Here is a 21803-nt window from a genome sequence, read left to right as displayed (position 1 = left end):
AGCGGCAGGCTGCGGTACTGCAGGCCTCCTCCTTCTCTTAACGGGGAGCTGCCTGCAACGGGGAGATCGCCGCTGGATAGTGCCGGCAAATGAGCCCGGCACCACGGAGAAGTGCCGGGCTCGCGGAAAGCAGCCGGCAATGCCGCGGGGGGGGGGGGGGTGGAGGAGGCCGGGGAAGGAGGTGCGGGCAGGCGGCCGTCGCAAAAGCGGCCGGCCGCACCTTCCGCTTTAAAGCGCCCCACTAAGGCAGCAGGACGGCCCCGTTTTCTGGTCGCTGTTTGCGGCCGCTTCGGAGGAGGCGGCCGCAACTAAATATGGGGATCGGCGCGGTTTCGGGGCGGAACCGGGGCACTGCGCACACCGATGACGTCATCGGTGCCGGCGCAGCGCTAACGGCTACCGCCGCCAATACCGCTGCGCTGAATATCTGCGCAAACTCATTTTTGGCGCAAAATCACCCTTTAGGCGTTAACTGGGCGCAAAGCTGGCAGCGCCTTAATGAATTTCTAGGCCATAATGTTTATTTAGTCCTATAAGATTCATCTGAGGAATTGAAGGCTTGCATTTGGAGAGGGAGGTAAGGAGTTAGGTATATTGTTAGTTCTAATTCCCGTCGTATATTTTTCTTGTAAATTGGTTGGCAGTAAAGGTCTTCAGAAAGCTTTAGGACTCCTTTATCTTTATGCCTCTTTTCCCTTCCTGACGATCCTCAAAACTTACTTGTAAAAGAAACAGGCCACACCAATAATAAGAACCACCAGAAATGCACCAAATATTAAGACACCTTGCAGTCCTGTACCACTGCTAGAACCTGTAAGTAAATTGAAAACTGAAGTCACTACTGAGCCATTAAAGAAAATCTATTTTTGGAGAACACACCAATAGACTCAGATAGCAGTGATCATCATCATTTGAACAATGTGGCAAAGCAATAAAAAAACAAATAGAAAGCTGGGATATCTAGTCAGAACATTAGAGTACAAGTGTTTGAATCTCTACAATGCAAGGTTCAGGCCATATTTGGAGTATTGCGTTCAATTCTAGTGATCATTGCACCCTCCTCAATTTTTTGTGTATGTCGAGAAGAGCAACAAGATTGATCCTAAGAAAAACTTATGTATAAAAAGATTACAGAGAGGGTTTCATCAAGATGTACAAAATAGTACAGATAGAGTAAACCCGGAATATTACTTCAAATTAGGCCAGGAACAAACCTGATGACATAAATTTAAATGTGAGAAATAGCTTTAAAACAAATATAAAAATGAGCTTCTTTACTCAAACCCTGGCATTTTTCACTCTGCATTAATTTTAATGACTCTGTGAGCACATTTATAAGCAATGGCTGTGAAATTCCAGGGGCCACAGAGGATGGAAAGCCTGAAATTGGCCTTGGGGGCCAGGAATTTGGAGGCAGAACCCAATTACGCTGGAATTCCATCCCATTTGCAGTAACATTTTTAATTCCAGTGGGTGAGGGCATGGGCAGATCTTCCATCTGCACATCCCCGCCCCCGTGTGTCAAAGATTTCACCCGTGCACTTTCCTGGGAATTCAACCCATTATGCCCTCAGTAGTTCTCAATAGAGCTCATGCAAATTCTGCTGAGACATTAAAAAGGCCTAAGTGATTTCTAGACAAAGGTAATTGATCCTGGAGCATATCAACTACCTTAGACTGCAGGGGCAAAGGCTCTGCTATGAGACAAATAATTTTTTTGTCAAGTTCTTTTTCAGCCCAGAAGGATCAGGGCAGGTGCTGCTAAAGTGCACATGCAGGGTTAAAAGAAATGCACTCTGATTGGCAGAATGTGACAAGCTGTGTTCCGCAGGGATATGTACTGGGGCTTTAGCTTTTTACCATGTATATCAATGACTTGGATATAGGAAGAGAGACAGAGCTGTATATCCAACTTGCAGATAACACTAAGTTAGGAGACACAGTAACTTATGTAGATTGAAGAAGCAGGAAGTTATAAATGGACAAAGACAGATTAAATGACTGGGCAAAACTGTGGCAGATGCGAGATCATCCACTTTGGATTTAAGAAAGACAAATCAGAATATTTTCTTAATGGCGAGAGACTAGGAACCCATTCTAGTTTGCCTGACATCAGTTGTCGGGAAAATGCTGGAATCCATTATTAAGGAAGTGGTATCAGGGGATTTAGGCAGAGTCAACATGGTTTTATGAAAGGGAAATAGTGTTTAACAAATTTATTAGAGCTTTGAGGATGTAACTAGCAGGGTAGATAAAGGAGAACCAGTATATTTGGATTTCTAAAAGGCACTTGATAAGGTGCCACATAAAAGGGTGTTATGCAAGATAAGGGCTCATGGGGTTGGGAGTAATATATTAGCATGGATAGAGGATTGGTTAATGGACAGTAAACAGGTCATTTTCAGGTTGTAAGACTGTTACTAGTGGGGTGCCACAAGGATCTGTGCTTGGGCCTCAGCTACTTACAATTTATATTAATGACTTAGATGAAGGGACCAAGAGTAATGTATCCAAGTTTGCTGCTGATACAAAGCTAGGTGGGAAAGTAAGCTGTGAGGAGGACACAAAGAGCCTGCAAAGGGATATAAACAGGTTAAGTGATTGGGCAATAAGGTAGCAGATAGAGTATAATGTGGGGAAATATGAGGTTATGCACTTTGGTAGGAAGAATAGAAAAACAGAATATTTTTAAACAGTGAGGAACTATTAAATGTTGGTGTTCAGAGAGATTTAGGTGCCCTCGTACAGGAAACAGAATTAGCATGCAGGTACAGCAAGCAATTAGGAAGGCAAATGGCATGTTGGCCTTTATTGCAAGGGGGTTGGAGTATAAGAGTAAGGAAGTCTTGCTACAATTGTACAGGGCTTTGGTGAGACCACACCTGGAGTACTGTGCACAGTTTTGGTCTCCTTATCTAAGGAAGGATATATTTGCCTTGGAGGCGGTGCAACGAAGGTTCACGAGATTGATTCCTGGGATGAGAGGGCTGTCCTATGAGGAGAAATTGAGTAGATTGGGCCTATCCTGTCTGAAATTTAGAAGAAAAGAGGTGATCTCATTGAAACATATAAGATTCTGAGGGGGATTGACAGGATAGATGCTGAGAGGTAGTTTCCCCTGGCTGGAGAATCTAGAACTAGGGGGCATAGACTCAGAATAAGGGGCCTGCCTTTTAAGACTGAGATGAGGAGGAATTTCTTCACTCAGAGGGTTGTGAATCTTTGGAATTCTCTACCCCAAAGGACTCTGGATGCTGAATCGTTGAGTATATTCAAGGCTGAGATAGATCAATTTTTGGAATCTAGGAGAAACAAGGGATATGGAGATCAGGCAGAAAAGTGGAGTTGAGGTCGAAGATCAGCCATGATCTTATTGAATGGCAGAGCAGGCTCGACGGGCTGTAGGGCCCACTCCTGCTCCTAATTCTTATGTTCTTAAGTTCTTATGTTCGAGGAACTGTGGAGGAGGAAAGGGATTTGGGTATCCATGTACACAAATCACAAAAAGCTGGTGCACAGGTTCAAAAAGTAATGAAAAAGGTTAATGTAATGTTGGCCTTTATCTCAAGGGGTTGGGATACAAAAGGGAGAAAGTTATGCTTCAGTTGTACAGAGCCTTGGTCAGACCTCATCTGGAGGATGGTGTTCAGTTTTGGGCACCACACCTTAGAAAGGATATAATGGCCTTTGAGGGGGTTCACCGCAAATTCACCGGAATGATAAGAACATAAGAACATAAGAAATAGGAGCAGGAGTAGGCCAATCGGCCCCTCGAGCCTGCTCCGCCACTCAATAAGATCATGGCTGATCTGATCCTAACCGCCAATCCACTATCACAGAACCATCCCCTGAATCTAACAGAATTAGACACACGAAATAGGAGCAGGATCAGGCTACACGGCCCCTGGGCCCGCTCCACTACCCACAGGGCCATGACCGATCCGAACCTAGACTCATGTCCAAATTCCTGCCCGCTCCCCGTAACCCTTAATTCCCTTTACTTCTAGGAAACTGTCTATTTCTGTTTTAAATTTATGTAATGATGTAGCTTCTACAGCTTTTTGGGGCAGCATATTCCATGGACCTACCACCCTCTGAGTGAAGTAGTTCCTCCTCATCTCAGTTTTGAAAGAGCAGCCCCTTATTCTAAGACTATGCCCCCTAGTTCTAGTTTCACCCATCATTGGGAACATCCTCCCCGCATCCACCCGATCCAACCCCTTCACAATCTTATGTGTTTCAATAAGATCGCCTCTCATTCTTCTGAACTCCAATGAGTAGAGTCCCAATCTACTCAACCTCTCCGCATATGTCCATCCCCTCATCCCCGGGATTAACCGAGTGAACCTTCTTTGTACTGTCTCGAGAGCAAGTATGTCCTTTCTTAAGTAAGGACACCAAAACTGTACGCAGTATTCCAGGTGCGGTCTCACCAATACCTTGTACAACTGAAGCAATACCTCCCTATTTTTATATTCTATCCCCCTAGCAATGAAAGCCAACATTCCATTGGCCTTCTTAATCACTTGCTGCACCTGCATACCAACCTTTTGAGTTTCGTGCACCAGGACCCCCAGATCCCTTTGTACTTCAGTACTTTCCAGTTTCTTGCCATTTAAGATAATAACTTGCTCTACGATTTTTCCTGCCAAAGTGCATAACCTCACACTTTCCAGTGTTGTATTCCATCTGCCAAATCTCTGCCCACTTACTTAGTCTGTCTATGTCCCCTTGCAGGTTTTTTATGTCCTCCTCACTCACTACTTTCCCTCCCATCTTAGTATCATCTGCAAACTTTGATATGTTACACTCGGTCCCCTCCTCCAAATCGTTAATATAGATTGTAAAGAGTTGGGGACCCAGCACTGACCCCTGCGGAACACCACTAGTTACTGATTGCCAGTCTGAGAATGAACCATTTATCCCAACTCTCTGCCTTCTTTTAGATAGCCAATCCTCTATCCATGCCAGAATATTACCCCAATCCCGTGATTTTTTATCTTAAGCAATAATCTTCTGTGTGGCACCTTGTCAAATGCCTTTTGGAAGTCTAAATACACTACATCCACTGGTTCCCCTTTATCCACCCTATATGTTACTCCCTCAAAGAACTCCAGCAAATTTGTCAAACATGACTTCCCCTTCATAAAACCATGCTGACTTTGTCCTATTAAATTATGATTATCCAAATGTCCTGTTACTGTCTCCTTAATAAAGGACTCCAAAATTTTACCTACCACAGATGTTAGGCTAACCGGTCCATAGTTTCCAGCCTTCTGTCTACTGCCCTTTTTAAATAAGGGTGTTACATTAGCAGTTTTCCAGTCTGCCGGGACCTTTGCCGAGTCCAGGGAGTTTTGGAAAATTATTACCAATGCATCCACAATCCCTACTGCCACTTCCCTCAAGACCCTAGGATGTAAGCCATCAGGTCCAGGTGATTTATCCACCTTGAGTCCCATTATTTTACCGAGTACCACTTCCTTAGTGATTTTGATCGTGTTTAGCTCCTCCCCCCCTTTAGCCCCCTGTTTGTCCAGTGTTGGGATATTCTTAGTGTCTTCTACTGTAAAGACTGATACAAAATATTCATTCAGTGTTTTTGCCATCTCCATATTTCCCACTATTAATTTCCCGGTCTCATCCTCTAAGGGACCAACATTTACTTTAGCCACCCTTTTTCTTTTTATATAACTATAAAAACCCTTACTATCTGTTTTTATATTTTTTGCTAATTTACTTTCATAATCTATCTTCCCTTTCTTAATCAATCTTTTTGTTATTTTTTGCTGTCTTTTAAAGTTTTCCCAATCCTCTATCCACCCACTAGATTTGGCTACCTTATATGCCCTTGTTTTTAGTCGAATACTATCCTTAATTTCTTTACTTAGCCACGGATGGCTGTCTTTTCTTTTACACCCTTTCCTTCTCAGTGGAATATATTTTTTTTGGAAGTTGTAAAATAACTCCTTAAATGTACACCACTGATCATGTATCGTCTTACCCTTTAATCTATTTTCCCAATCCACTCTACTCAATTCCGCTCTCATACCTTCATAGTCTCCTTTATTCAAGCTTAGCATGCTTGTTTGAGATCCAACCTTCTCACCCTCTAATTGAATATGGAATTCAACCATGTTATGGTCACTCATTCCAAGGCGATCCTTTACTAGAACATTTTTAATTAATCCTGTCTCGTTACACAGGACCAGATCTAAGGTTGCTTGCCCCCTGGTCGGTTCAGTTACATACTGCTCAAGAAACCCATCCCTAATACACTCAATGAACTCATCCTCAAGGCAGCCCTGCCCAATTTGATTTGTCCAATTAATATGATAGTTAAAATCCCCCATAATTATAGATGTTCCCTTATTACAAGCCTCAACTATTTCCTGATTGATACTCCGTCCAACAGAGTTGCCACTGTTCGGAGGCCTATAGACTACGCCCACCAGTGTTTTTTTCCCCTTATTATTCCTTACCTCCACCCAAACTGTTTCATTATCCTGATCTTTTGACCCAATATCATTTCTCTGTATTACAGTGATTCCTTCCTACCAGGGCTTAAAGGGTTAAGTTTTGAGGACAGGTTGGATAAACTTGGCTTGTATTCCCTTTGGTTTAGAAGGTTGAGGAGTGATTTAATTGAAGTGTTTTAAAAGATAAAAGAATTTGATAGGGTAGATAGAGACAAGCTATTTCCTCTGGTGGGTGAGTCTAGAACAAGGAGGCAAAATCTTAAAGTTAGAGCTAGGCCATTCAGGAGTGAAATCATGAAGCAGTTTATCACATAAAGGGTAGTGAAAATCTGGAATTCTCTTCCCTGAAAGGCTGTGGATGCTGGGTCATTGAAATTTTCAAGACTGAGATTGACAGATTTTTATTAAGTATGGGTATCAAGGGACATGGGTCAAAGGGAATCGAGGTATAGATCAGCTATGATCTAATTGAATGGCAGAACGGGCTCGAGGAACTGAATACACTACTTTGCTCCTATGTTCCTATTCACCAAAGTGAAAGAAATGGTAATTTAGATCTTAATGGCATAATATTTGGAGGTCAGTTTATTTAATGCATTTTTTAATTAGTAGAGAAGCTACAATGTTAATGAACCATTTGTACTTATTACTTAAAGGAGCCCAGTCACTCAAAAAGTGCTTACCTCCAATTGACACTAGTGTACTAGCAACAGCTAAACTGGTATTATCCCTCAATGTGATATTCACACAGTAGATGCCGGATTCATTGAAGCGTCTGCGAAGGGTCAGATAGCATGTGTCAGCAGCCTCAACAGGGTCACAAATCATGCTTTGCGGCACCATGCATGAACTATCCGCAATCACAGTGCACACATCAGTAGGTATACTGCAAGGCACAAAAGATTCATAAAAAAATCAAGCTTTAATTGGGATATGGAGGCAGGAGTGCAATTATTAAAAGAAAAACAGACATTTCTGAGAAACACATCAGGATCTGAAGAGAGAAAATATGGGAAAAGACTACTTAATTACTGCACCTATCTTTATGATAAAGTTTCTTGTGTCTGTTGTGTACATGGTGTATGTTGTCTACATAATGGCTGTTGAGCCATCAGCTTCTTCCTCATTGATTAAGTGCTTAAGTCTCTGTGTTTTTGTCTTTTTTGTCTCTACTTTCATTATTCACCATTCAAATTAAGCAAATAATTTCACCCAAGTTTCAACTGCTTCCTCTATCACATTCCAGCTATTGTGGCTTTACTTTACAAAACCCACCCAGCCATGTTTGGAGGCCCAAACCCAGATCTAGTCAACATTATGATCTGATCGACAATGCCCCCCCCCCCCACCCACCCCCAAGCCCAATTCCCAGGAGCCACTACTCATTTGTCAGATTTGGGCCAGGAGGCAGGTTGTTATCTTCTTCATTTCATCCTTTTATTATTTGTGTAGTGTATGTGCCTTTAAGAGCCCCATGTGTACTGTAAGAACATAAGAACATAAGAAATAGGAGCAGGAGTAGGCCAATCGGCCCCTCGAGCCTGCTCCACCATTCAATAAGATCATGGCTGATCTGACTGTAATGCCGGTAATGGCCACTCGGGCTATATAAGCCTGTATATTGTGTTGTATCAGTTAGTTCCCCTCCAGACTTTGTTTAGTAAACACCTATGAAACCAACTCCTGTCTTCAGTGTCTCTATCAACACACAGACACAACAGTGGCGACGAATTAGAAACGGACTTACCTGCAATTTGGCAGCACCTCAAGGACATCAATTCCTCTGGCGTCCAAAGTTGAAGAAAAATCAAGAAAAAGAAAAAGCTGTGGTTTCACCAGCTAGCCAAGCTGGCAGGTACTGCAATAATCCTTCCTGGGCGTCGGGCTGGGGCTCCAGCGGCTGGCTCTACAGCTGGGCCAAGCAGCGAAAGCGGAGGCAAGCAGTAACAGACAGGGAGGGAGCACTCGGGAGACGGCCGGCGCTGCAAGCAGGTCGGCGTTCAGACATAGAGAGAGAGTCCGGCGGGAACGAGTCTCCAACTGTAAATAAATAAATAAAAAGAACGGAAACCGTGGGAAACAGCGTTGTCATCGGCAGCAGCGGCGGGGAAGCGCGGGAAGCGCCATATCTTTTCTGCAGAAAAGAAAGAAAAGCGCGGGAAGCGCCATTTTATTTCTAGGATGCCTAAGTCTGGCAATATTGATGCTTTTGATAATGAGATAGAGGATTGGACCACATATGTGGAAAGAGTGGAGGTATATTGCACCGCAAATAGAATAGAAGATGAAAAAAAAGCTTCAGTACTGCTAAATCTAATAGGCGCAAAGACATACGGGCTGTTACGAAATTTAATCACTCCAGCCAAACCAAAGGACAATAATTTAAAAGAAATTGTTGATACCCTACAGGAGCACTTAAACCCAACACCGCTGCTGACAGCGGAACGATTCAAATTCTTCAAGAGAAATCAACACAAGAATGAAAGTAATGCTGATTACCTCACCAAATTAAGAAAGCTATCAAAACACTGCCAATTCGGGGCAGGACTAGCAGATTATCTTTGAGACAAATTCGTCTGCGGTCTCTTAAGTGAAGGAACACAGAAAAGGCTGCTTTCTGAAAAAGATTTAACACTGGACAAGGCTTTCAATATGGCTGTATCATATGAAGCAGCCGCAAGAGGAGCTGCAGAGATACAACAAAAGACACAGGACTTTGGCACCCATGAAATGACACAGGGTTTCGAGAGATGTTATCGCTGCGGCAGATCCACCCATGACCAGAGGGACTGCTGGTTCAAGGACAAAGCATGCAGGCAATGCGGAAAGATTGGACACATTGCATGGGTATGCTGATCTGGACAAAAAAAAATCCACAGACAGGAAAAAAAAAAATCAATAAAGAAAAGTACAGAAAGGTACAAATGATGACGGACAATAGCTCCGAAGACCAGAAGAGCAATAGCGACTCCGAAAACAAGAGACTAAGCTGTCTCAAATTACATAATGTAATTGCCAAAGATGATTACCAGACCATTTGGGTTACCCTCACGATAGCAGGGTCCCCAGTTAAAATGGAGCTAGATACAGGATCAGCTCTGACCGTCATAAATCGACGGGATTACGAGCGGCTATTTCCACATATACCTTTAAAAGACACATCCATTATCTTGAAAACATATACGGGGCAGAAAGTATACCCCAAAGGAAAAATAAGGGTGCCTGTTGTATACAATGGCAAGGAAATACAGAAGTTGTATTTATACATTCTACAAGATGGTGGTCCACCGCTGTTGGGACGTGAATGGATCAGGAAAATACGTTTAGACTGGCACTCCATTCAGGCACTGACGGTGACCAGTAAGAAAAAAAACGATGATGACGTCATACCTGAACGATTAAAAGACATCTTGGCCAACGCCAAAGAAGTGTTTCAAGAGAAACTAGGAAACTTGGAAGGCATCACCGCCTCAATAAAAGTGGAAGATGCAGCAATTCACAAGTTTTTTAAGGCAAGACTGGTGCCATACGCAATTCATCCAGCAGTCGAGGCAGAGCTGGAGAATTTGGAAAAGGCAGGCGTATTATCCAAAATAGATTGGAGCGAGTGGGCAACACCCATCATTCCAGTCATGAAGAAAGCATTGAATAATGATAAATCTGAAGAACAGAGAAAAATTCGCATCTGTGGAGACTTCAAGGTGACTGTAAACCCGGTCCTTCACACGGTACAGTATCCTCTTCCGAGGATAGAAGATATTTTTGCCTCACTATCCGGAGGGAAACGTTTCACCAAAATTGACTTGGCACAGGCTTATCTACAGATGGAGGTTGAAGAGGCCTCTAAAAAAATATCTCACGATAAATGCACACAAAGGTCTGTGCCAGTACAATCGACTGGTTTTCGGAGTAGCATCCGCTCCAGCTATCTGGCAAAGAGCTATGGAGCAAGTCCTCCAAGGGATTCCAGGGACTCAATGCTACCTAGACGACATCCTTGTAACAGGAGAAAACGACAACGAGCACCTTGCCAATTTGGAGCAGGTGCTCACTAGGCTGAGAGAACGGGGCCTACGAGCAAATCGCCCCAAGTGCGAATTTTTCCAAAATCAAATATCATATTGTGGCCACATAATTAATAAGGAAGGGTTGCATAAGTCACCTGAAAAAATTGAAGCAGTCATAAAAGCCCCAGCAACTGAAAATGTTTCACAATTAAGGTCGTTCCTGGGATTAATAAATTACTATCATAAATTTTTACCGAACTTATCAACTCTTCTACACCCTCTTAATGAACTGCTACAAACAGGAGTAATTTGGAAATGGAGCGAAGACTGTAAACGTGCCTTCCATAAATGCAAAGACTTAATCACGTCCAAAGAAGTTTTGGCTCATTACAACCCATCACTGCCAATCAGACTGGCGTGCAATGCATCCCCTTACGGCGTAGGAGCAGTATTATCGCATAAATTCCCTGATGGCTCGGAACGGCCGATAGCTTTTGCGTCACGCTCATTGAACTCAGCTGAGCGTAACTGTGCCCAAATCGACAGGGAAGCACTCAGCCTGGTATGGGGAGTGAAGAAATTCAACCATTACCTACATGGACAAAAATTTACCTTGTTGACTGACCATCAACCCCTCATCTTCATATTCAACCCTAAAAAGGGTGTTCCCATTATGACAGCGCAAAGGCTACAGAGGTGGTCCCTTTTTCTAGGGGCACACCAATACAACATAGAATACAAAGGATCAAAACAGCATGGGAATGCTGACGGGTTATCGCGCCTACCATTGCCAACGGTAGAAGCACCTACCGTAGACCCAGTGGAGATTTTCCACTCTACCATAGTCGAATGTCTACCAGTAACAAATTCTGCCATTGAAAGGAAAACTAGAAATGACCCGACTCTCTCACGAGTCTACGATTTAACAGTGAAGGGATGGCCAGCACATGGTGAACCACTGTTGCCAGCATTCTCGCAAAGAAGAGAACAGCTGTCAGTGTGCCGAGGAACCTTGATGTGTGGATCCAGAGTGGTGATTCCACCCAAACTCCAGGATAAAGTTCTAAAGGAGCTTCACGAGGGGCATCTGGGTGGAGTGAAAATGAAGAACCTCGCCAGGGCGTTTGTATGGTGGCCAGGTATCGATGGAGACATCGAAGAAATGACCAAGAGCTGCCTAGGATGCCAGAAGGTCCAAAACGCTCCACCCCAAGCCCCTCTACATCCATGGGAGTGGCCCTCATCTCCCTGGCAAAGGGTACACATCGACTTTGCTGGTCCATTTATGGACTCAATGTTCTTAATCGCGGTTGATGCACACTCCAAGTGGCTGGAGGTAATAAAGATGTCCTCCACCACCACGGAAAAAACCATCACAGTATTAAGGACCATATTTGCCAGGAATGGGCTGCCAGAACAGATCTGTTCTGATAATGGACCGCAATTTGTGTCCGAAGAATTCAGGAAGTTCTTAAAAAACAATGGGGTTAAGCACTACACGTCCGCCCCATACCATCCCGCCACCAATGGATTGGCTGAAAGGTTTGTCCAGACCTTCAAGAAGGCCATGGGTAATGAAGACATAAAACTTCAGCACAAGGTGGATAACTTCTTGTTCGCATACAGGAATGCAACACATATGGTTACAAACCAAACTCCCGCCATGATGTTCTTCAATAGAAGCCTAAGATGCCGGCTGGATTTGATCAAGCCCAACATCAGAAGGGACGTGGAGAACTGGCAATTTCAAGGCATGAATGAAAGGCCAACTAGAACCTTCCAGATAGGTCAACAAGTTTTGGCCCGGGACTACCGTACCGAGAAATGGCAGCCTGGAACTATCTGCACACGACTAGGACCGCTGATGTATTCCGTGGACATCGGAGAAAGCATAATAAGGCGCCAAGCTGACCAAATCATAGAGTCATCCGAAAAGGGACAACCTACACCACAACTCTATACGCCTAACGATGAAGTAGAGATACCCATATCTACCTCCGATCCGGTGATACTGGAACCCGATGAACCCGACACTGGCATTCAAGCTGAATCAGCCTTGCCAAAAGAACCTACTACACCACCAGAAACTACTACACCACCGAGACGTTATCCGGACCGAGTCAGGAAGCCTCCAGAGAGACTGACTTATAATTAATTAACTGTAGCAATGTGTAGATTATTTTTCTTGTAACATATGTACTGGTTGGCTAAAAGGGGAGGAATTGTAGTGTATGTGCCTTTAAGAGCCCCATGTGTACTGTAATGACGGTAATGGCCACTCGGGCTATATAAGCCTGTATATTGTGTTGTATCAGTTAGTTCCCCTCCAGACTTTGTTTAGTAAACACCTATGAAACCAACTCCTGTCTTCAGTGTCTCTATCAACACACAGACACAACAATTTGTTCTTGCGAAGTTGGTGACAGTGACAGGACTGCATTTATTGCCCATCTCTATTTGCACTGAGATGGGGATGGTGAGCCTTTCCCTTGAACCACTGCAATCCTTGTGGTATTGCTTCTCTCACTGAGGTGTTAGGTAGGGAATTTTAGGATTTTGACACAGCGATGATGAAGGAATTGACGATATATATTCAAGTCAGGATTGTGTGCGACTTGAAGGGGTGCATAGAGATGATGGTGTTCCCATGATATTGCTGTTCTTGTCCTTTTCTGTGGCAGAGGTCAGCAGACTAGGAAGCTCTGTTAAAGTAAGGATGGTGAGCTGCTGCTGTGCATCCTGTAGATTGTACATACGGCAACCACAGTGCACAGGTGGTGGATGACCTGGATATTCAGTTCACTAACATGAGCACCAATCAAGTGGACTGCTTTATTCTGGTTGGTGTCAAACTTCTGGAATATTACTGCAGCTGCACCCATACAGGTGGACCCTCCACCCACCTCTACAAGACCATCGGCGGGGGGAGGGGAGACTCCCTAAATCAGAAATTATGCTCGGTTGGGGCCTGGTGTATGATCAGCGCAGGTACGCCTTGTCTCACCAGGCATACCTTGGCTGATAGTGGTGGAAGTGAGCCCACTATGGGTTCCAAACCAAGCCTGGGCCCCAAAAGATCATAGAATGGTTACAGCACAACCATTTGGTCCATCGAGCCCGTGCCAGCTCTCTGCAAGAGCACGTCAGCTAGTCCCGCTCCCCTGCCCTTTTCCCATAGTCCTGCAATTTATTTTCCTTCAGGTACTTATCCAATTCCCTTTTGAAAGCCACGATTGAATCTGCCTCCACCACCCTTTCAGGCAGTGAATTCCAGATCCTAACCACTCGCTGCGTAAAAAAGTTTTTCCTCATGTCGCCTTTAGTTCTTCTGCCAATCACCTTAAATCTGTGTCCTCTGGTTCTCGACCCTTCCGCCAATGGGAGCAGTTTCTATCTACTCTGTCTAGATCCCTCAAGATTTTGAACACCTCTATCAAATCTCCTCTCAACTTTCCCTGCTCTAAGGAGAGCAACCCCAGCTTCTCTAGTCTATCCACGTAACTGAAGTCCCTCATCCCTGGAACCATTCTTGTAAATCTTTGCTGCACCCTCTCCAAGGCCTTCACATCCTTTCTAAAGTGCGGTGCCCAGAATTGGACAATACTCCAGTCGAGTCCGTACCGGTGTTTTATAAAGGTTCATCATAACTTCCTTACTTTTGTAGTCTATGGACAGGATTTTCATTGGGCCGTGGAGGTGGGATTGGAGGCGTTTGGGGGGTTAAAATCTCGAAATCGGGGGGCATGAACCCATCCTGCCTCCATGCCAGTTTCAAAGGAGGCGGGTACCCGACCTGTGCTGGGAGCCGCCTCCCTGAGGCGGGAAGGGGATTAGTGCCAACTAACTGCCTGTTAATAGGTAGTTAACAGGCAGTTTTTAGCCTAATCCCTATTTTTATTCCTGAAGTGTCAGATTCCCGACAGCTCCAAACCACGCCAAGTTAGCGAGGCGTACTGTCGGGCTGAAGGGCTTGGAGGGTTCGAGATGTCCGGTGTTCAGGTGAGTGATGGGTGCATGAGTGCAGAGGTAAGTGTGTTTGGTGTGTGTAAAGTGTTTAAAAAAGTTTTACTTACCTTTACAGCCTTGCTTCTTTCAGGTCTCGGGAGTCCCTCATCTCACCGGCACAGAAAGCAAAATGGCTGCGAGCTGTCAAAAGTTGCAGCATTCAGCTTTCTGTTCTGGAGAGATTTCTAAATCAGTCTGAGAGGAAGGAATTAACTTGGAATACAGATTGTCAGTGTTTGACAGCTTCAAAGAGCTGTCAAACGTTGATATTTCATCTGTCAAAAGCTCTTGACAGATGAAATGTCAATCTGTGACATCATCTGTTGCCGAGTGGCCCTTAATTGGCCTGCTGAGCCTGCTGGGCAGGCTCAACAAGGTCAATCAAGTGAAAATCGAGTGGGTTGGCCACAACTCGATGGAGGCGGGACTACAACCCCGAAAGTTGTAGTCCCGCCTCCTACACGCCTCCAGTATCAAAATCCAGCCCCAGGACTCTATTTATGAAGCGCAGGATCCCGTATGCTTTTTTAAACATTTTCTCAACCTGCCCTGCCACCTTCAACGATTTGTGCACATATACTCCCAGAGCTCTCTGTTCATGCACCCCCTTTAGAATTGTACCCTTTAGTTTATTTTGCCACTCTTCGTTCTTCCTACCAAAATGTATCACTTTGCATTTTTCTGCGTTAAATTTCATCTGCCACGTGTCCGCCCATTCCATCAGCCTGTCTATGTCTTCTTGAAGACTATCACTATGCTCCTCACTGTACTTCCAAATTTTGTGTCATCTGCAAATTTTGAAATTGTGCCCCGTACACCCAAGTCTAAGTAATTAAGATATATCAAGAAAAGCAGCGGTGCTAGTATCGACCCCTGGGGAACACCACTGCATAACTTCCTCCAGTCTGAAAAACAACCATTCACCACTACTCTCTGCTTCCTATCACTTAGCCAATTTCATATCCATGCTGCCACTATCCCTTTTATTCTATGGGCTTCAACTTTGCTGGCAAGCCTATTATGTTGCACTTTATCAAACACCTTTTGGAAGTCCACATCAACCTTCTCTGTTACCTCATCAAAAAACATAATCAAGTTAGTTAAACACAATTTGCCTTTAACAAATCAGTGCTGGCTTTCCTTAATTAATCCGCACTTGTCCAAGTGACTGTTAATTTTGTCCTGGATTATCGTTTCTAAAAGCTTCCCCACTACCAAGGTTAAACTGACTGGCCTGTAGTTGCTGAGTTTATCCTTACACCCTTTTTGGAACAAGGGTATAACATTTGCAATTCTCCAGTCCTCTGGCACTAGCCCCGCATTCAAGGAGGATTAGAAGATTATAGCCAGCACCTCCACAATTTCCATCTTTACTGCCCTCCAGTCCTGTTAATTTATCTACTTTAAGTACAGCCAGCTTTTCTAGTAGCTCCTCCTTATCAATTTTTATCCCATCCAGTATCTCAACTACCTCCTCTTTCATTATGACCTTAGCGGCATCTTCTTCCTTGGTAAAGACAGATGCAAAGTACTCATTTAGTACCTCAGCCATGCCCTCTGCCTCCATGCGTAGGTCTCCATTTTGGTCCCTAATCGGCCCCACCCCTCCTCTTACTACCTGTTTAATATTTATATGCCTAAAGAAGACTTTTGGATTCCCTTTTATGTTAGCTGCCAATCTATTCTCATACTCTCTCTTTGCCCCTCTTATTCCCTTTTTCACTTCCCCTCTGAAATTTCTATATTGAGCCTGGTTCTCACTTGTATTCTCAACCAAATATCTGTCATATGCCCCCTTTTTCTGCTTCATCTTACACTCTATCTCTTTCGTCATCCAGGGAGCTCTGGCTTTGGTTGCCCTACCTTTCCCCCTCATGGAATGTACCTCGACTGTGCCCGAACCATCTCCTCTTTAAAGGCAACCCATTGTTTGATTACAGTTTTGCCTGCCAATCTTTGATTCCAATTTACCCAGGCCAGATCCATTCTCAACCCATTGAAATAGGCCTTCCTCCAATTAAGTATTTTTACTCTAGATTGCTCCCTATCCTTTTCCATAGCTAGTCTAAACCTTATGATACTGTGATCACTGTTCCCTAAATGTTCCCCTACTGACACTTGCTCTACTTGACCCACCTCATTCCCCAGAACCAGATCCAGCAATGCCTCCTTCCTTGTTGGGCCAGAAACGTACTGATAAAGAAAGTTCTCCTGAACACACTTCAGAAATTCTTCCCCCTCTCTACTCTTTACACTATTACTATCTCAGTCTATATTAGGATAATTGAAGTCCCCCATTATCACTACTCTATAGTTCTTGCACCTGTCTGTAATTTCTCTGCAGATTTGCTCCTCTATATCCTTCCCACTAGTTAGCAACCTATAGAAGACACTAAGAATATCCCAACACTGGACAAACAGGGGGCTAAAGGGGGGGAGGAGCTAAACACGATCAAAATCACTAAGGAAGTGGTACTCGGTAAAATAATGGGACTCAAGACGGATAAATCACCTGGACCTGATGGCTTACATCCTAGGGTCTTGAGGGAAGTGGCGGTAGGGATTGTGGATGCATTGGTAATAATTTTCCAAAGCTCCCTGGACTCGGCAAAGGTCCCGGCAGACTGGAAAACTGCTAATGTAACACCCTTATTTAAAAAGGGCAGTAGACAGAAGGCTGGAAACTATAGACCGGTTAGCCTAACATCTGTGGTAGGTAAAATTTTGGAGTCCATTATTAAGGAGACAGTAACAGGACATTTGGATAATCATAATTTAATAGGACAAAGTCAGCATGGTTTTATGAAGGGGAAGTCATGTTTGACAAATTTGCTGGAGTTCTTTGAGGAAGTAACGTATAGGGTGGATAAAGGGGAACCAGTGGACGTAGTGTATTTAGACTTCCAAAAGGCATTTGACAAGGTGCCACACAAAAGATTATTGCTTAAGATAAAAAATCACGGGATTGGGGGTAATATTCTGGCATGGATAGAGGATTGGCTATCTAACAGAAGGCAGAGAGTTGGGATAAATGGTTCATTCTCAGACTGGCAATCAGTAACTAGTGGTGTTCCACCGGGGTCAGTGCTGGGTCCCCAACTCTTTACAATCTAGATTAACGATTTGGAGTGTGATGAAATATTTCCATTCATCACTGCCTGTGACTGAGATCGGTTTCAGTGTCATTTCCCTTCCCCCAGACCTCATTGTATTGTGTACTGGAATGTGCTGTATTGTATACTGGAATGTGCTGTGTGTAGGGCTCCGCCCATACCTGGCCCCGTTTGTAAGCTAGCTTCAGTCTAGCCACAGTCTCCAGAAGGACGACATCTCTCTCGCTTACGTGTTTCGTTCTAAGTTAATAAAAGCCTTGTTTTGTTCTGCTACCTTCGAGTCTCGGAATTATTGAGGCACATCAATTTTATTAACTTATTTTCAACACTATGGATCAACTCCTGAAACCCGAACGTTTGGATTTGGATCAACATGCTCCGGACGCATCAGCACGCTTCGGACACTGGTTTGAGTGTATGGAATTCTTCCTGGACAATTCCGCAGCCGTCAAAGACGCTACGGACGCTGCAAGGATGAGACTCGGAATTCTGCGGAATTGGGTAAGCCACCGGGTTTACCCCCTCATGCAAGACGCCGAGACGTACCTGGCCGCCTGCGACATCTTAAAGGCGCATTACCAGCAGCCTACGAATGAGGTGTATGCTAGGCACCTGCTCGCCACCCGTGCACAGCGACCTGGGGAATCGGTGGAGGAGTTCCTAAGCACCCTGAAAATGCTTGGCAAAGACTGCAAGTGCCGAGATGTAAAAGCCGCAGTGTACACTGACGAGCTTGTTCGCGATGCCTTCATCACAGGCCTCAACTCCACTTACATCCGGCAAAGACTGCTGGAAAAAACGGGGTTGGACCTGAAACAGGCTGCGGACACCGCGCGATCCCTGGATGTGGCCCAGAGAAACTCGGACGCCTACTCTTCAGCCCGCGCCGTCCACGCCGCCACGTGTGCACCGAGGGCGCCGCCATCTTGGAAGGCATCTTCCCCGCCCAACAGCCCGACACCGGCTGGGCCCCGCTCTCCCCCCAGAAGCCCTACGACAGCCGCGATGCGTCAGGGGCCCAACTGCTACTTCTGCGGGCAGCCAAAGCACACCAGAAACCTGTGCCCGGCGAAAGGCACCACCTGCTTTAAGTGCGGTAAGAAGGGGCACTTCGGGAAGGTGTGCAGAGGGAACCCCGCCGGAAAACCAACCGCCGGAAAACCTGCCACCACCGCGTGTGCGCCGTGGGAGCGGCCATCTTGGACGCCATCTTGCCCGACCTCGTGGGGTCCGCCATCTTGTGAGCAGACAGCGTGGACGCCATCTTGTATCGATCAGGGCCCTACAGTGGCATCGGTCACAGTGGACCAGACCAGGCCGCACCCCCTATCCAGATCAATGGTGGACATCGAGGTAAACGGGTGCCGGGTTAAATGCTTAATTGACAGTGGAAGCACGGAGAGCTTTATCCACCCAGAACTGGCACAACAACTCTCCCTAAAGGTGGTCCCTACTCGGGGTACCATCTCTATGGCTGATAAAACCCAGACATCGACCATTCTGGGTTACTGCACGGTACAATTGTGCGTTAACGGAACTGTATATGATAATTTTAAAGTATTAATCATGAAGAACCTATGTGCGAGCGTGATCTTGGGCCTGGATTTCCAGTGCAACCACCAAAGCATCACGCTCAAGTATGGTGGGTCCCAGCCGCCCCTCACAGTGTGCGGTCTGGCTACCCTGAAGGTAAAGCCGCCTTCGCTATTCGCGAACCTTACCCCTAACTGCCGGCCAATAGCGACCAAAAGCAGGAGGTACAGCTGGGAGGACAGGCGGTTTATCGCGACCGAGGTAGACAGGCTCCTGAAAGAGCGCATTATTGAACGCAGCAACAGCCCGTGGCGCGCCCAAGTGGTAGTGGTAAGGGGTAGCGAGAAGAAACGGATGGTGATCGACTATAGTCAAACGATCAACAGGTACACCCTACTAGACGCCTACCCGCTACCCCGCATATCAGAAATGGTGAACCAAATCGCCCAATACCGGGTGTTCTCCAGCATCGACCTCAAGTCAGCGTACCACCAGCTCCCTATCAGACCAGAGGACCGCCCGTACACCGCCTTCGAGGCGAACGGACGCCTCTACCAATTCCTCAGAGTCCCCTTTGGGGTGACGAATGGGGTCTCGGTCTTCCAGAGGGAGATGGACCGCATGGTCGATGACCACCACTTGCAGGCAACCTTCCCCTACCTCGACAACGTCACCATCTGCGGTCACAACCAGCAGGATCACGACTCGAACCTCGAGAGGTTCCTGAAAACCGCACAAAAACTCAACCTCACCTACAACGAGGACAAGTGCGTTTACAACACCACGCGCCTCTGCATACTAGGCAGCGTGGTGGAGAATGGGGAAATCGGACCAGACCCCGACCGATTGCGCCCCCTACGGGAGCTGCCCCTGCCCAACACTCCCAAAGCCCTGAAAAGGTGCCTGGGGTTATTTTCTTATTATTCCCAATGGGTCCCCAACTACTCCGACAAAGCCCGCCCCCTCTTGAAAGCATCCTCTTTCCCGCTCTCTGCTGAGGCCCACGCCGCCTTCAAAAGCATTAAGCAGGATATTGAGCGGGCCACGCTACAGGCAGTGGACGAGAACACTCCATTTCAAGTGGAAAGTGATGCGTCTGACTTCGCCTTGGCGGCCACCCTCAACCAGGCGGGGCGGCCCGTAGCTTTCTTCTCGAGGACCCTCCAAGGGCCCGAGATCAGACACTCCTCCGTGGAAAAGGAGGCCCAAGCCATCGTGGAGGCAGTGCGCCACTGGCGCCACTACCTAGCCGGCAAACGCTTCACCCTACTTACCGACCAGCGGTCGGTAGCGTTTATGTTCAATAATAAACAGAGGGGGAAGATTAAAAATGATAAGATTCTTAGGTGGCGGATCGAGCTCTCCACCTTCGAGTACGACATCATTTACCGGCCAGGGGCCCTTAACGAATCCCCTGACGCCCTCTCACGAGGGATGTGTGCCAGCGCCACCGGGGATCGGCTACAGACCCTCCACAACGACCTCTGCCACCCAGGCGTCACGCGGCTGTTCCACTTCATAAAGTCCCGTAACTTACCCTACTCGATTGAGGAAGTTCGGTCCCTGACCAGGAACTGCCGCACTTGCGCTGAGTGCAAGCCTCGGTTCTACCGCCCAGATAGAGCCCACTTAATCAAAGCTACACGGCCCTTTGAGCGGCTCAGCTTAGATTTCAAGGGCCCCCTCCCGTCCGTCGACCGCAATGTTTACTTCCTGAACATTGTGGACGAATACTCCCAGTTCCCATTCGCCTTCCCCTGCCCAGACATGACCAGCGCCACGGTCATTAAATGCCTCAACAGCCTGTTCTGCCTGTTCGGTATGCCGAGCTACATCCATACGGATAGGGGGGCGTCCTTCATGAGTGAAGAGCTACGCCAGTACATGCTGTCCAGGGGGATCGCCACGAGCCGTACCACCAGCTACAACCCCTGGGGTAACAGCCAAGTGGAGCGAGAGAACGGGACAGTATGGAAAGCAGTCACTCTAGCTCTAAGGACCAAGGGCCTCCCTATCTCCCGCTGGCAGGAAGTCCTCTCGGATGTGCTCCATTCGATACGGTCGCTATTGTGTACGGCCACTAATACCACGCCTCATGAACGAATGTTTGTCTTTCCCCGGAAATCCACCTCAGGCGTATCCATGCCGTCATGGCTCGCCACCCCAGGTCCGGTACTCGTGCGAAGGCATGTGAGGGGCCACAAGACGGACCCTCTCGTGAAGCCAGTACACCTACTCCACGCCAACCCCCAATACGCATATGTCCGGCACGCCGACGGAAGGGAGGACACCGTGTCCATAAAAGACGTCGCCCCAGCCGGCATCGACAACAACCACGGCAATAGCGGCAACGACAATCACAGCAACTCTTACCCACCCACTACTCTTTCATCACCCCCGGAAGAACACCGACCAACGGCACCCCCACCAACTACCCCTTCAACAACCCTGGCGGCACCCCCGGCAGAGACCCAGGAGGCTACCGGGGACACCCAGCCGACACCCGCGGCACCGCAACAGCCACGTCGGTCACAGAGGACTATCAAACCCCCGAACAGACTAAATCTATAGAAGGGGTGAATGTGATGAAATATTTCCATTCATCACTGCCTGTGACTGAGATCGGTTTCAGTGTCATTTCCCTTCCCCCAGACCTCATTGTATTG

General features: G+C 46.3%; 1 protein-coding gene across 2 annotated transcripts in view; it reads right to left on the bottom strand.

The window, feature by feature from the left end:
- gpnmb (glycoprotein (transmembrane) nmb) overlaps window positions 1–21803 on the bottom strand; it is an 86701-nt gene that overhangs the window by 6780 nt on the left and 58118 nt on the right. The window contains exons 9-10 of one of the 2 annotated variants that reach the window (XM_085988464.1): window positions 7163–7365; window positions 721–811 (exon numbers count right to left, since the gene is read on the bottom strand). The exons of the other annotated variant lie outside the window; for it this stretch is intronic. Of the exons in view, the coding sequence (XP_085844590.1) occupies window positions 721–811; window positions 7163–7365 (294 nt within the window). The remainder of the gene's footprint in view (window positions 1–720; window positions 812–7162; window positions 7366–21803) is intronic. 2 annotated transcript variants of the gene reach the window in all.

This window comes from Somniosus microcephalus, chromosome 5, assembly GCF_052327205.1.
Source record: "Somniosus microcephalus isolate GS21.2 chromosome 5, FLI_Smic_1.0, whole genome shotgun sequence".
NCBI lineage: Eukaryota > Metazoa > Chordata > Chondrichthyes > Squaliformes > Somniosidae > Somniosus > Somniosus microcephalus.
This window is presented reverse-complemented; position numbering and strand designations above follow the sequence as displayed.